Source organism: Toxorhynchites rutilus, chromosome 2, assembly GCF_029784135.1.
Source record: "Toxorhynchites rutilus septentrionalis strain SRP chromosome 2, ASM2978413v1, whole genome shotgun sequence".
In the NCBI taxonomy this organism is placed as follows: domain Eukaryota; kingdom Metazoa; phylum Arthropoda; class Insecta; order Diptera; family Culicidae; genus Toxorhynchites; species Toxorhynchites rutilus.
Genome location: NC_073745.1, coordinates 187,360,842 through 187,375,382, shown reverse-complemented (window position 1 = coordinate 187,375,382; position 14,541 = coordinate 187,360,842). Strand labels below are relative to the sequence as shown.

The 14,541-nt window shown below is 35.1% G+C and overlaps 3 protein-coding genes across 3 annotated transcripts in view; 2 read left to right on the top strand and 1 right to left on the bottom strand.

Moving 5' to 3' along the window:
• The first annotated feature begins 483 nt into the window (after positions 1-483).
• LOC129770118 (toll-like receptor 13) overlaps positions 484-14,541 on the top strand; it is a 77,212-nt gene continuing 63,154 nt past the window's right edge. The window contains exon 1 of the mRNA XM_055772758.1: positions 484-633. Within this exon, the coding sequence (XP_055628733.1) occupies positions 583-633 (51 nt within the window). The 5' untranslated portion in view covers positions 484-582. The remainder of the gene's footprint in view (positions 634-14,541) is intronic.
• Positions 2,818-3,581, bottom strand: LOC129770120 (uncharacterized). Its single transcript, XM_055772762.1, has 4 exons — positions 3,520-3,581; positions 3,132-3,459; positions 2,981-3,060; positions 2,818-2,926 (listed from the first exon to the last, which is right to left on the bottom strand). The coding sequence occupies exons 1-3, from the start codon at positions 3,526-3,528 to the stop codon at positions 3,017-3,019; spliced, it is 381 nt and encodes a 126-aa protein (XP_055628737.1). The 5' UTR covers positions 3,529-3,581; the 3' UTR covers positions 2,818-2,926; positions 2,981-3,016.
• Positions 10,568-11,267, top strand: LOC129770121 (uncharacterized). The gene is made up of 2 exons (XM_055772763.1): positions 10,568-10,714; positions 10,773-11,267. Exons 1-2 carry the CDS (start codon positions 10,700-10,702, stop codon positions 11,079-11,081), a joined length of 324 nt encoding a protein of 107 aa, XP_055628738.1. The 5' UTR covers positions 10,568-10,699; the 3' UTR covers positions 11,082-11,267.

Below are 14,541 nucleotides of genomic sequence, written 5' to 3'. Positions count from 1 at the left end.
TTTTTCAGCCCAAAATTGAGTGTACACCAACAAAATAAACCCTGCGTTACATGCAATATGCTCGTAATTGACAATACCGTTTTATTTTTCTTACAAGCGTTCTCGTTATATTTACCCATTCCGTCCAGCGCAAATCAGTTCAGCTGCACTCGTTCGTTCGCAAACAGTTCGCCCGCAAACAAACAGTTCTTTCCTATACAGTTCACTCGCAAACAGTTCACTCTCAATCAGTTCGTTCTCAAACATTTCTTTTCCATACAGTTCACTCACAAACAGTTCACTCTCAATCAGTTCGCTCTCAAACAGTTCACTTGCAAACCATTATTTCGGAATCAGTTCATGGGGAAAACTACCGTTCTTTGAAAAAAACTCTTTTCACTCTTTTTGATGAACTAGTTTATTCGTACCGCTCGTGAACGGTTTGCCCATCTCTAGTGTTTACTAGAGATGGGCAAACCGTTCATGAACAGATTAAAAGAACTAGTTCACCAAAAAGAGTGAACGAAGTGTCGTTCTTTTTTTCTGGGCAACAGTTCATATGAACTGTATACCCAGTTCAGAACGAACTGTGCACGGTGAACGATGTATATGAGGAAAGAAAACGAACGAGTGATAGGTGAACGGTGCTGCAAGGTAAGTCCTCAAATTAACGAATGGAAAAAAAACGATAGCCCCATGAAACAACAAAAATAATATGCCGGTATTGTTGCTTTCATAAAAAACGCAACATTTCAGGCTACGATGGTTTTAAATTGGATTGTTAGATTATTTATCAAACAAAATTTTAATTTCATATTTTGTAGTTCAGGGTAAACATTTCAGTAAGTTCGTATGCAAATCCACCTCACTCGGAAAATACAGTTGAAAGCGGAAAGATTTAAACAGTCTTGTTGAGCAGTAAAATTCGAGTCGCTAATATGAAATATGTTTTATATTATATCATATTGTGCTCGATAATTTTGAAATGGACGTTCGAGGCTTGGGTACAGTTTTGCTATAGCATTTATTGCAATACATCGCAAGCAAAGCAGCACAAAATCCTAATTTTTGATGATTTTGCTTGAATTTTCACCAGGAATTGTTTTTATCGATATAGCAGCGAAATTAAGAAAGATAGAAGATAGGTGTCAAAGATCAAATTGAAAAGTGGTTTAGAAGCTTTAATTTAGATGATAGAAACCATAATGTTTAAAATGAATTTTTAGGAATTTAAAAATAACATATTAAAAATTTCTAACCTTTACGTTTTCACTTTCAAAATGTTATTCAAATTCACTGATTTAGATGTTTCACTACTATATACTGTACTAAAATTTCTCATCTTTCAAATGAAAGCAACATGATTGTCTTACGTAACATTCTTTGCAACGTAGGATCAGTTTGAAGCAACAGAGTCCGGAACAAAAAAAACCTTCTGTAACTCTGTTATTGTTGAAATTCGAACATATGCGTAGAAGATTTTTTTTCATCAAATATGATCGTCTATCACCTCCTCCTGAGAAATTCTGGATATTTTTTTTTACATGAGAAAGGTGTTTTCTGACTTTAAAGGGGATAAATCAAAAATTAAATTCCTTTTTTATATTCAATAAACGGAAAATATATGCATAATAAACGAATTGAAACAACAAAAATTTTGACTCGATTATATACAGTGACAAGAAATTCGAGACTGTATATAATTGAGTCCGCCCTGTATATACAATTTCAGATTGAATTATATACAGTTTTAAAAAAGAATATATATTTTTGAAAGTGTTTAAAATGACATTGCAACGAAATTAAGAAATACAGAAGTTAGTTGAACACATTGTAGAGGGGTTAGAGAGCTTTAATTTGATTGATGGAACCAGTCAAGATTATTATGCATGTTTAGGGTAATATTGGTAACTTTAACTTTAACGTAACCACTTTAACAACCACCGTCGTTTAAGTTTTTCACTTCAAAAATGTTATCTAAATCCATCAATTTAAAGGTTTTTTAACTGTACTCTGTACTAAATTTTCTCGACTTTCAAATGGAAGTTTAAGCCATCAGAACATGAAACAAAAAAGAAGTCGAATAACACTGTCATTGTTGAAACTCGAGCATATACGTAGGAGAATTTTTTATCAAATATGATCTTCTGTCACACTCTGAAAGATTCCGTATACATGTAATTTTTATGTGAGTAAGTTGTTTTCTGACTTTCAAGGGAATTAATCAAAAATTAAAAATAATATGTATATAAAACAAAATTATTATTATGCACAGGATTCGATTATTTACAGTGAGAAGAGTTCAGAGACTGTATATAATCGAGTCCGTCCTGTATATCGAAGAGTTTTGCGGTCTTTGCTTCATACTCCATACTCTATACTAGGGCATCTAACATCTTCTTATGCAACTCTTTCAATCATATATTTAATAGTTTACATTTTTATTTCGGACATGGGTTTGTGAACACAAATATTTATTTAGATTTTTGACATTTTTTAATCAACAGCTAGGTATTATGTTTGACACTACACTAAATTGATACAACAGTAGCTATCAGTCACATGAATTCAACATGCAACAAATGTCATGGTTTTGGTATGATATTGAATGTAATGAAAAAGTGTCCGGATTAAAAGCGATTCAAAAGTATTACTGCACATGCTCGAGTTGTCTTCACAATAAGGTAGTGAATTGCGATACATATCTCACTTCGAATACATATAAATACAATCGTAGTGGAAGGGTTATGGTTTTTTTGTATGTTTTATTCTGTAGTTGAAACATAATTCGAAAGGAAACATTCATTCATTTGTAAATATTTATTTTATTATGTACACTTCATCTTAATACTTTAGGTGCTTATTCTTAAGAGTTTTTGATGAGCAATGCATCGTGGAGCTAACGTATGTAAGTCAATGTTGCGCTCTCTCAATTTGTGCTTTGGGTCTAAAAAGACATAAAATGATACTCAAAAATTATGCATTGTATGACGAGTATTACTTATTGAACTATCAATCCTTCATATTAGAAACAAAATTAATAGTTTTGTTGGGACTGGTACGCCTCAGCGCCATCTTGCACTGTAAAAATTTGAATAAAATTTAATGATCTGAAAAAACAAACAACCTCAAATACAGCTTAGCGAAATTACCTGGAAGAGATTCGATTCCTCCACGAGCAGTGCCTTCCTCACCTTGTGAAGTGACTTCATGATCGCCAAGATCGATAGCACGCACGGGTTCGTCGGCACTGAGGAAACCAGACTGACCGAAACCAATTGACTGCGAGTATGAAATCGGCTGGGAGAGCTGTGGTTGAACACCGAAAGATCCGAAATCACCGAAGCCTCCGAAAGTGTTTACGCTTCCAAAATTTTCCAAACCACCGATGCCTCCGATATTCGAGTTGAAGTCGAAGCCGCCATCAAATCCAATCGGATTAGCGACTACCGCAGCAACAAGAGCGAAAAGGCAAACGAACTGAAAAATAGTAGATAATGGTCTGCTCTATATAACTAACAAATGGATTTTCCAAAATACCTTGAACATTTTGTTTCTGCTTGGTTGGAGTTGGAGGCTTCTCGGATCGAATCCTATCCCAGTCAATGATGATTTCAATACTAAAGTTCTAAGGAGAATATGAAAGCTTTATATATAGCATTCTGATGATCCACGGGCCATCTGGAGTCGATTAAGAACACGAATGTTTAGAATAAATTCAGTTTGATCTTAAAAGATGAACTTTTGGAAAAAGGCGTGCGAACCCGATCTATTTTCATCTAAGTTGAGCCTTTATATCCAAAACTGGAAAAACATGTTTTTTGCGAATCGACGAATAGGGTTCTAATCGTACATTTTTCTATGTTTACTTTGGACAGTTGATTCCATCAAATCGATTTGATTTCAAGCATCTGCGAATGAAAACCCAAAATTTGATTGGAGCAATACAATTGCGAAAATCGACAACCCTATGTGCAACGACATTAAGAATGTTCGTCCTGGTTTTTGATGTTCGATATATTCTAAACAACTGCCCACGGCGAGTCACACTTTCTTGTGAGCACATAGCTAGAGCTTTTCATGAAGAAAAAACTACTAGTATAGAACAGAAGTTGCGAAAGTTGAAATGTGATTCACATGGAGTTCACAGCGTATAAAACCGGCTTTGAGTTCGGCACGTTTTAGAACTCACCTCTTATCAGCGGAGAATAGCTTTGTACAGGTGGAAGATGAAATTTTAGATGTCGAAATTCGTTCATAAGAAGCAATATACGAAACACATAAGAGTCGTGGTTGTATGTGACAAATATTCAGTTGCAGTTGCAGTTGCAAATTCCGAACACTTAAGCTTTTGTGGCCATTAAACAGTGTTTCATTATTCAACATGGTACCTTTCCGCGAAATTAATTTGGTTTTTGGATACAATTAAGCTTTTTTCATTTGACTACAATAAAATCTTAACTTTTTAACTACTGGACCGATTTAGATGATGTTCTGGATTTTTTTAAAGTAATTTCTGGAAAAAGGGGAAACATTTGTTTTTTTCAGACCACTGAAAATGAAAATGGGCACCCTTATGAAAAAATTAAAATAATACTACTCTAATATTTCGCGATAAGGAACAAACACTACTTTTCATGAAAATCTGAGAACCACTATATCGGTTTGGCATGAAATGGTTGCATAGCAGTTCCAATCAAAAAAAGAAATCGCGAAATTCTCTAAACCCTCTATAATTTGTTCCTCGACATCTAACTCCTTTGTGAATTTTCCTGTGCCATTTTTGTAAGAATGGCTTGCAGGGCCTGCACCAACACCCTATTTCGCCGACGTGCACAGCTCTTTTTAGAGTCCCCGCTGACACGAAGACAGTGCTCAGCCGTCCCTGACATGGGGAACAGACGCTGTTTTGAGCCGCACCCCCATGGTGAACAGATGCTCGGATAGGCCCCCTTCTCTGTCAGTATACGACCAAGATCCCACCGGTGTTGGTTACCCGATCTACACTATGGCTATTCGTACCCCAGCCCCAGTGGGGAGGTAGGGATGGGAGTTATTGGACAGGAAGCTAAAGACCACGAATGGAGTCTATTTTATGCCTACTATACGCGAAGTACCGATGGTACGCTTAGTCCAGTCGTCAACCAACCAACATCTAACTTCTATATTTTCTAATTCCGCTGCAATACCATTTAAAAAAAATCCTAGTGAGCCTTCAATTAGAATCTTCAAAATTCACGATTTTTACCCAATTGTACTTATTTTTTGAATTTTTATTTATTTATTTATTTATTTGTGTCTTTTCGATGGGGGAAAAGCCACAGAGGAAATACATTATCCATATTACATTTTAGGTATAAAAAGCCCTGCATATAATCAGTACAATAGTTTTCCTATACTATTTTTAAAATATATATGAATATCTTCAGTTCTCTTATATATACAACTAGCAGACCCGGCAAACTTCGTCCCGCTCAAAATTTGTTTTTTGTTATCAATACCTTCAAACATTCACGTTTTCTTACTATGAGCAAGTTCATGGGTTCAGTCGCAGAACTGTTCATTGATTGATCTTCTAATCGACCCCGTTGAAATTACCTTTTACTATAAAATTCCTAGGATTTTTAACAAAACTCATCATTATAATATCAGACAAAATTTTCAGACACAATTCTCGTTTAAGATTTTTCAACCACTTGCAAATAATATGTTTCCCCGTTACATGGGTTACATGGAATAAATGTTTTTTACAGAAAATATTATAGAATAAAGACAGCCTTAAATCGGACAATTCCTTCCTCGAGTTCGACTCTTATCAACACACTCGGCGATACTTTTTTTATTGGTATAGATAGAAGAAGATATACGAGTGCGTTTCATCACATTGAAATCCATTTCCAGTTTCGAACAATGATCAATTTGGCTAGCGCAAACATTAAATGGACTAACAGCACTTGTCACTATGTTATTGTAGAACATATGGGAATTTAATTTTCCGATTTTTCCCTTTTCTCTTCAGAGTTTTCCGAAAATTTTCAATTTTCATGTTTGGTTGGAATATTTTTGGTTGAAATATGTGTAATATTTTTATGGGACTCCCTCGCCATTCCAGAGGAGGAAGGAGTGTCATACCATCGTAGAAACATTTCTCATACCCAAAAACCCTTACATCACAAATTGTGTGTGATTAGTTCTCGAGTTATGCAGAAGTTTGTATTTGTGTGCCCTCTGTAATTTGTGTTTCATTTGTACGTCTAATTTACGATAGTTATCAAACAAAAAATTCGAAAACTTCCTTTTTTGACCCATTCTCACACCCAACGAGGGTATTTTATTTTTTACATTATAGAAAAACAGAACTGTATTTAATCGGTTTAAAATTCAACATGAAATAATTTTTCTATACAAATCTATTGTGCTTAAATCTGGGTTACTGTATTGTTCCCAAAAAAATAATTCGCTTGAATTTATTGAGTACTACAGCTATTTTGTTAACGACATAAGCAGAGAGCATATGCTAATGATATTTAGATACGTGATCTGCGAATGAACATGAGCAGAGTAAAGATACTTCCTTGCCTAAATGGGAGCATAAAATTCTAAACATTCCAAGGAATTTAGTTATTTTCCCGTGGATCTTATCAACGTGAATATTCCATTTTAGATTCTGCTGTATTGTTAAGCGATCGTTAAGTGATCGAATTAACTCTTTCTATTTGATCATTCCCTAATTTCCTAATTTCCCTCGTACTCCGTATCTGTTGAGTTTCAGTTGAGTTTCAATATCGTGTGGAACACAGTCAAATGCATTGGATGTGCCAACAAAAATAGCTGAACAAGTTCTTCTTTGATCAATACTTGATTGGATATTGTTTATTAGGCTAACCACCGCACTAGAAGTTTTTGATAGAGATTGGAAACCAAATTGATTTTTATTTATAAGATTATTAATTGTAAAAAAGCTTACTAGCCTATTGTGTATACAGGGAAACGTACACATTTTCAAAGTCCTTAGGAATATTTTTTTGAATATAGTTTTTTCTGAAAGAACAATAAATTATCTGTATTTTGATACTTAGGCTTGATTTGTACTCTTAACCAATCCCGAAGTACAACTGTTTTATGATTCCAGATTCTAAATGAAACAAATTTTAATTTACAGTACGAAGGGAAACATCATGAGAAACATTAGCTTCGTCTTCTAGTTGAATCTCTCATTAACCTTACTTAAACAGCAACACAATAAAGTAATATAATCTACGTTTATGAGTTCTTTATTATGCTTCGATATAACGTACAATTCGATACAACGTACAATTTTGAAAGTAAAATGTACGTTATATCGAAGTTACCCTGTAACCCTTTCAAAAGGCTTCGAGAAGGAAGCGAGAATTGAAATTAATCTGTAATTTTCAGCTAGATTTTTGCTCCCTTTCTTATTAATTAGTCTTACCCTGGCCTTTTTCAAGTCATCGGAAAATTCACCTCCTTCCATTAATAAATTTAAAAGTGTTGTTAACTTTGGAACAATTGAATGTTTCACTTGCCAAATCGATTAACTCAATTTTTTGAATATAATTAAATTTTAGTATCAAAGCACTTGATTAGCCCCTGAATGTATATATTCAAAACAAATTTTTTTAATAATAAGTATTAACACCACTAAAAAAATCTTTTTAGCCATTGAATAATAAATAATAATAAAACATATAATATTTTAGCATTTTTCTCAACATCTTGTTTTATGGAGTTAATCGATTTGACAATTGAAGCATCCAATTATATCAGCATTATGTATCAGAAATGTGGACGGAACTTTTCATATCGCGTATGAAATTATCAATTTCAATTGCAGTAGCTGGAGTCAGAAGGATCGCTTGAATATTTGTTCTTGAGTTACAAAATTATTCAACAAATTGCTACGGAGTTCATTACGATATTACATACAAATTAAACGCTCACGCAACAAATTTCAATAACTTCTACAAAATTGAACCGATTTTTATTTAAAAAAACGAGAAAAAATTCTTGTTTGAGGACATTTTCGATGTGACCACCTCTTTTTTGATAACGCGTTTTAAACGGTGAAAAAAAATTCTTCATTCAAAACTCTAACATTATGACTTCGATGCTGTTGAAGATCAGAATTATTTCTTCTTTAAGTTCCTCCAAATTTTGTGGCTTTTTAACAAAACAACGGCCCTTCACATACCCCCGGTAAGTAATCGAGAAATGTTGCAATTCCTACCATAAGAGGACATAGTTTCATTAAGGCTTTGGTTGCTCGAGTAATACGACTTCACTGAAAATACACGTTCTTGTAAATTGTACATCTTGACATTAAAAACCATCCAATCAAACTGAACGAGTAGCCGAATATTATCATCTCGAAGAGGGGAATGGCAGTGTTACCATCGACGGAGTGAAAAAAAGTTATAAGAAGCTATTTGATTGTTTTTAGCGTGAGCGTTTAATCTGAAAGACCCTGTATATCTGTACTATTAGTTATTACTGCATTATTATATTGCAATTAATTACAGCATTCTTCAAATTCTTGGATTTTTTTTTTAAAATCAATTCCATTCATGATGCTTCATACTTTTCTAATATCATGACTATTGTCATCAATTCAATTTTGATAGTATAGCTTTTGTTTCTCTAATCTAATTAAATTTGTGTGTTGTTGGGCCACTCTACTGTTCTTCGATACAGTTGTTCTCTTACACGAATATGATTCAGAACAGTTTGATCAATCCATGGAAACTTGGGACAATTATTTGATTTGATCTTCATTCGCTGCACGTTGTTTCTCAAAATATTAGTTACTAGACTGCCAAACTCAACCAAATTGGTAACTTGAGCTATTGATTCTCCTAAATCGATCAACACGCTATCAAAGTCTTACTTCAGATACTCAGTATCCGAATCAGAACACGTGATATTTTCGATGCCTCTCAAACTAACTGAAACTGCTCATATTCATTCTGCTCAGTATTCATAGTCACATGGATCTACATTACTGTAAGTGAAATTACTTTTGTCATCTTTAGAAAGAAAGAAAAGCGTTGAACATGATCATTGATTTGTACTGTTGCGATAATGCATTAGGCAAATTTATATTAAAATCACCTACACACACCGGCCCATCGTAGGATTCTAATAATCTGTTTAGCAAATTGATGCTTTCAGCTAAATCTGCATGCGATGGCCTATAAATTACTCCTATATTCATTTTCATTCCGTCTCAAGACTTCGAAAAGCTATCACAATTATCCAATTAACATTCACCATAACGTTGAAATATGACATGTTTTTCTTGGAATAAGTCATATTTAAAATATAAAACCTTTTTTTCAAACTGCATATAATGTAGTCCAAAATTGTATATGATCGAGTCCGGCTTGTTACATCAGGAACCTGGTTTTGAACCTGACTGGGCCTTGACCTACGTTATGCGAGGGAAGAGCTTACAAACATTCATTTACAAATGGTGTTAGATCTTTTTATATGTTCCAGAATTGGACTGTCCTTGTACCCCAATTTGTGAATTATTGCTATATTTATAAAAAATAGTGTCGTCAAACATCTGCTATCCAAATCCCGAACACTATCTTAATGTTAACGAAGATTCTAGCATAAATGATAATTTTTTATCCGTTTAGATTTGATTATTACCTTTTGTAGCACTTAACATGAAAAGAGCAAACAAAATAGTTAAAATAACTACAAAAACTGAAAAATTCACGATGCTTGTTTTTTACGAAATTTACGGAATATTTTATCATTGCTTTTAACAGTCACTGTTTTTGCAAATGCTTAGTATTATGAATTGTAAGCTGCATCTATACCTGTAAATGATGTTAAAATGAAGCCTCTACCACAAAGAATGTCATAGCTTTCCAATATTCATTGTTTATTGTTTTGTTTATAACATTAAAGTTCAGTAAATTTACAATTTACAAAATGAGTGTTCGGAGTTTGAGACAAAACGGTACATGATATTGAAGAGTCTTTGAAAAAAATACTTATTACTACATACAATAAAAAATCTTGAACTACACCTATAGTCATAACGCATGCATTAAAAAATTGACTAAATTCGGAGAGGGATGGAGAGAAACACACTAAAGTTAATTATGTTTTTCTAAGAAAACGCTTCGACGTCCTTATCAGATGATTGAGGAAGTGAGGCACTTCGTGTTCGCCGGACATAGCCGATCTGGCATTTACAACATCCTTTACCTTCTAAAGAAATGCGGAAGCTAGGCTCCGGCCGCTCGAAAATACAGCGCGTTCGTAGAGTGCAGCGGAAGCTGAAGACAAAACACCGAGGTCATGGTGACCTCATCGTTCCGCACCTTGGGCCGGGAGGTAGGAGCATATGAAATTATGTTATGAGCTTAGCGGTATTTCTTGAGTTAAATTGTTATGTGTAATGAGTGATATTTTCGAATTAATTAATCTATCGCTGTTTTGTAGTTTTACATAAGAAATAATTTTCCAGAACACGAGTCACTTAAAGTACCTGACTATCATCTCCCACATACAATGCCCTGCGTGTTCACATTACAAAAGCGTATAATTGCTATAACATTGATCGCTTTGGTCGAACAATGCATTGCACAAGATAAGCTTATAAACCGACGCAAAACGGAAGTGACACTGCATTTGAATTCAAGCAATCGATAAGTTTAGATTTATATCTCGAAAAAGTGTCGGAATGTTTAAAGTTACGGTAAAATTTAGAATTTTAATTTGAAAAACAGTTACATTCAAATAAATTCTTCTCACAGAGATTGGTTCTGTTGGCGTGCTTCCTGTCGGCAGTTTTTGGATACCCTCAGCCGCAGTTGTCTGAGACAGAAGTTCTCGAAAAAGAAGAAAGAGTGAATTCAGCACCGGAGGTTTACAACACACCAGCTAATGTGGAGGTGAAAAATCAGCGAAATGTTGAGCCTATACTACTGGAAGAAGCCCAACAGCTACGAAAAGATGACTTGGTGAAATCAGAGTCGGCGGCTTTTACTTATTACTATCCATATTATTATTACTATCCCAAATATCGATGGAATCCTTACTATTACTACTATTGGTGGCTATGAGTGATATGACAAGTTATTTCTTGCACAAAACCAATAGTTAGAATATGGTGTGAAAATCTGTTGCCAGCATATTATAATTAGTTTATTCGATCAACTGTTTCTGTAGTTATACTTATCAGCAGATCACAGTTTGGTTGTAATGCGTAGCACAAGGTGATAATAAAGTGCAAAATTAACCTCGAAAAAGTGGTTTACACTGCAAAAGAAAATCCGTTTGTTCCGATTCAATTGGAGATAATGGAAGCTGAAAAAAACAATGACTGGTCAAATGTTGGTAAGTGTTCAAATTTTGGTGAAAAAATTATACGACGATATATCGAAAAATTTATCATTTTCACCCACATAGAGACTGGCGTGTGCCACAGTTGCCATTGAGAATGTTTCTTTAGATTGTTTAAAAATCATTACAAAAATTTGAAATTCAACAACCGTGACACCACGCGAACAGGATGTCAACGAATTCGGCTGTCAAAGGTTCGTTGCCGTTCTGCGTACATTCGAGCAGCTGTTCAACTTCTGGATATACAGTCAATCGCAAAATTAAGTATACACATACTACTTGACGATACTTTCCATTTATTGGTACAACATTTTTTTTATAGATTTATTTAATGCATATGAATTACTCACGCATTCAAAAATCTGCGAAAAGTTTTTTGGCTAATTATTTTACCCTAAAAGATGAAGGAATCTCAATTTTAGGCATTGCGAAACCCTTAAATTTTTAAAAAACAAACAAACCTTGTAGGTAAGATCATTGCAAATTAGCGTACTATTTTCGTCAATGTGTAATGTTACGATTGTGTCACATTTACCCGAAATCCACTCACCTGAAAGACAGTTACCCGAAAGACATTCACCAGAATTCCACTCACCCGAATGTAACAAATACCTGAATGCGACAGCTACCCGAATTGACACATACCCGAATGCGACATTTTGTACGTTCATTTCAATTTAATTTGAGAAATAGGGTCGTTGGAAAAATCCTCTTCAAAATAATAAAAAGTGAAAGAATGCAGTTTTATAACGTATTATAAAATTTATCTATTCATATGGATGACACAGCCCGTTCACTTAGAAGAAAGCTGACACACGTATTGTTGCACTGAAGTGCAATTTTTGTTATGAATTTATTGTTTCGTAATAAAATTTATTCTGAAATTAATTATTTATTCCATTACAGTGATAATGGGGGCGAAGTCTCCATCTAACGAGGATGAGGAACCGAGGCGGCCTCAAGCCGACAATGTGATGCAATCTGAGTTGGCCACCGACCGTAATGCACCAGGCAAACGTATGCCGTCCGACGCTCGCTAACGCTCGGTCGAACCTAACTAAGGGATCGTCTCCTATGTTTCAAACAAACCGGGCAATCGGAGGAACACAGGTTTGCTTGCGAGAGGCCGCCTCTTCCGACGACGGGTCGGCGGCCGACTCGGATTGCGTCATCTGAGCGGCTTGGTGCCGTCTCGGTTCCTTATCCTCGTTAAATGGGGACTTCGCCCCCATTACGTTGACCTCAGAATAAAATTCATCACGAAATGATAAATTCATGATAAAAATTGTGTAAGTATAATTTTTTTCATGAATTCTTTCCACATAGTCATTTCATTTATGCTTTATGTTTTTTATGTTGAAAAATCATCTGCTTTATTTTCGAAATATTTCATAACCCATGCTCATTTTTGAATGATGTCAGGGCCTTGAAGATCAATACAATGTCAATTGTCCTTACACTAAGTTTTCAAAATTACCCGGCGAAGTCTTCATTTTCAAATTTCCTCATGACAATTTTTCATTCCACTTCGTATTTTTGTTGCTTTTTCATGTTGTTTTGGTTTAATCTTATTTATCAACAGGAGATTCGACGAAACTCATAATCTGATTTGTCGGAATATTTCCTTCTCATTCGGGTAAACATTCCATTCGGGTAAATGTAGCATTCGGGTAAACGTCACATTCGGGTATTTGTTGAATTCGGCTAAATATCCATTCAGGTATTTGTCGCATTCGGGTATATGTTGATTTAGAGTATTTGCTACATTAGGGCGAATGTCATTCGGGTATGAGTTACATTCGGGTAAATGTGTTTCGGGTAAACGTGTTTCGGATGAATGGAACCCAACCAATATCACAATGTCAACCACTGCTTAGATAGTGTTCGTTTTTTGTTTTTCATTGATGTTTGAAACAGCTTTTAATCGAAATGGCAAGTAAGAGGAAAGGAATAGATGTTGTTACACGAACGATGATAATAAGTAAGACTTGCCGAGGAAAGACATTGTGGGAAATAGCAGCTGCTGTCGGAAGAAGCCACTCTGCAGTAAAGAAAATCATAAACAAGTGGAAATACGTAGGAACCATGGAAAATCTACCGGGTAGAGGACGCAAACGGATCCTATCTTCTGAAGATGAACGAGTAATTGTGCTAACATTGCCAAAGAACCCTAAAACAAACATTCCTAGATTTACTTCCGTAGTAGCCGGCATCATTGGAAAACCTGTCTGCGCTGACACTGTCCGTAGAGCAGCATACAGGAGCAATCTGAGAGGTCGTGTTGGTCATGAAAAGTATTCCATCTCGAAGGTAAATATGAAAAAAACGACTACAGTTTGTTAAGGCATATGTAAACAAGCCTAAGGAATTTTGGATCAAGGTCTTTTATATGGATGAGCCGGAAACCAATCTCTTTGAATCGCATGTAAGACAGATGGTGTAGAGGAAATCAGTATCGATACTCCAGGTTCAGCATTTGGTTCCCACAGTAAAACACGGTGGTGGTAGTCAGTTGATGTATGATACATTGGTGACTTCTGTAACTAGAACCATGGAGTTTATCGATTCGGCGATGGACAAGATGGCTTAATTGATCTTCCTGAAACATAACCTGTCTCCAGTCTCCCGTTCAGAAATTGTGCCTCCCTCGTGGTTACTACTTTCAACAGAATAATTACCCGAAGCAAACTGACCTCGTCGTGCGGAAATACCTGCTCTATAATGTCCCAATCAACTCAAAATACCTCCGCAATCACCGGACTTGAACACTATTGAGTATCTATGGTGGGAAATCAAGAACCATCTGAAGCGGGACTTAAAACGACGATTACGGAGATCTGGCAGGTACTTCCGTCTACAGTGACCAGAAATCTCGTCTCGGCGCTTGCAGGAAGTGCTGGTCACAGAAGGGGGCCAAACTGAATACTAGGGGATTGATTATTGTTATCTGTTAACATTTATGAACTGCTTTCAATTTTCTTTTTAAGAAAAACTTGAACTGTAAACTCAATTTTGCCACATCTTATTTGAAGATTTTTTGTTTGTATTTTAAACATGAAGTAGAAATGTGACAATTTTAATTGTTTGCACTACATGAGAGACAAAGAGACAAATGGATCGATTTTACGATGAATATAAGTCGCATTCAATTATTTACTTTTTAATCCCGAAAAACTCAAA

Coding starts and splice junctions, on each gene's coding strand:
- LOC129770120 (XM_055772762.1), bottom strand. Junction 3,061..3,131: donor AGGAATCGAATCTCTTCCAG/GTAATTTCGCTA, acceptor AAATTTTTACAG/TGCAAGATGGCGCTGAGGCG.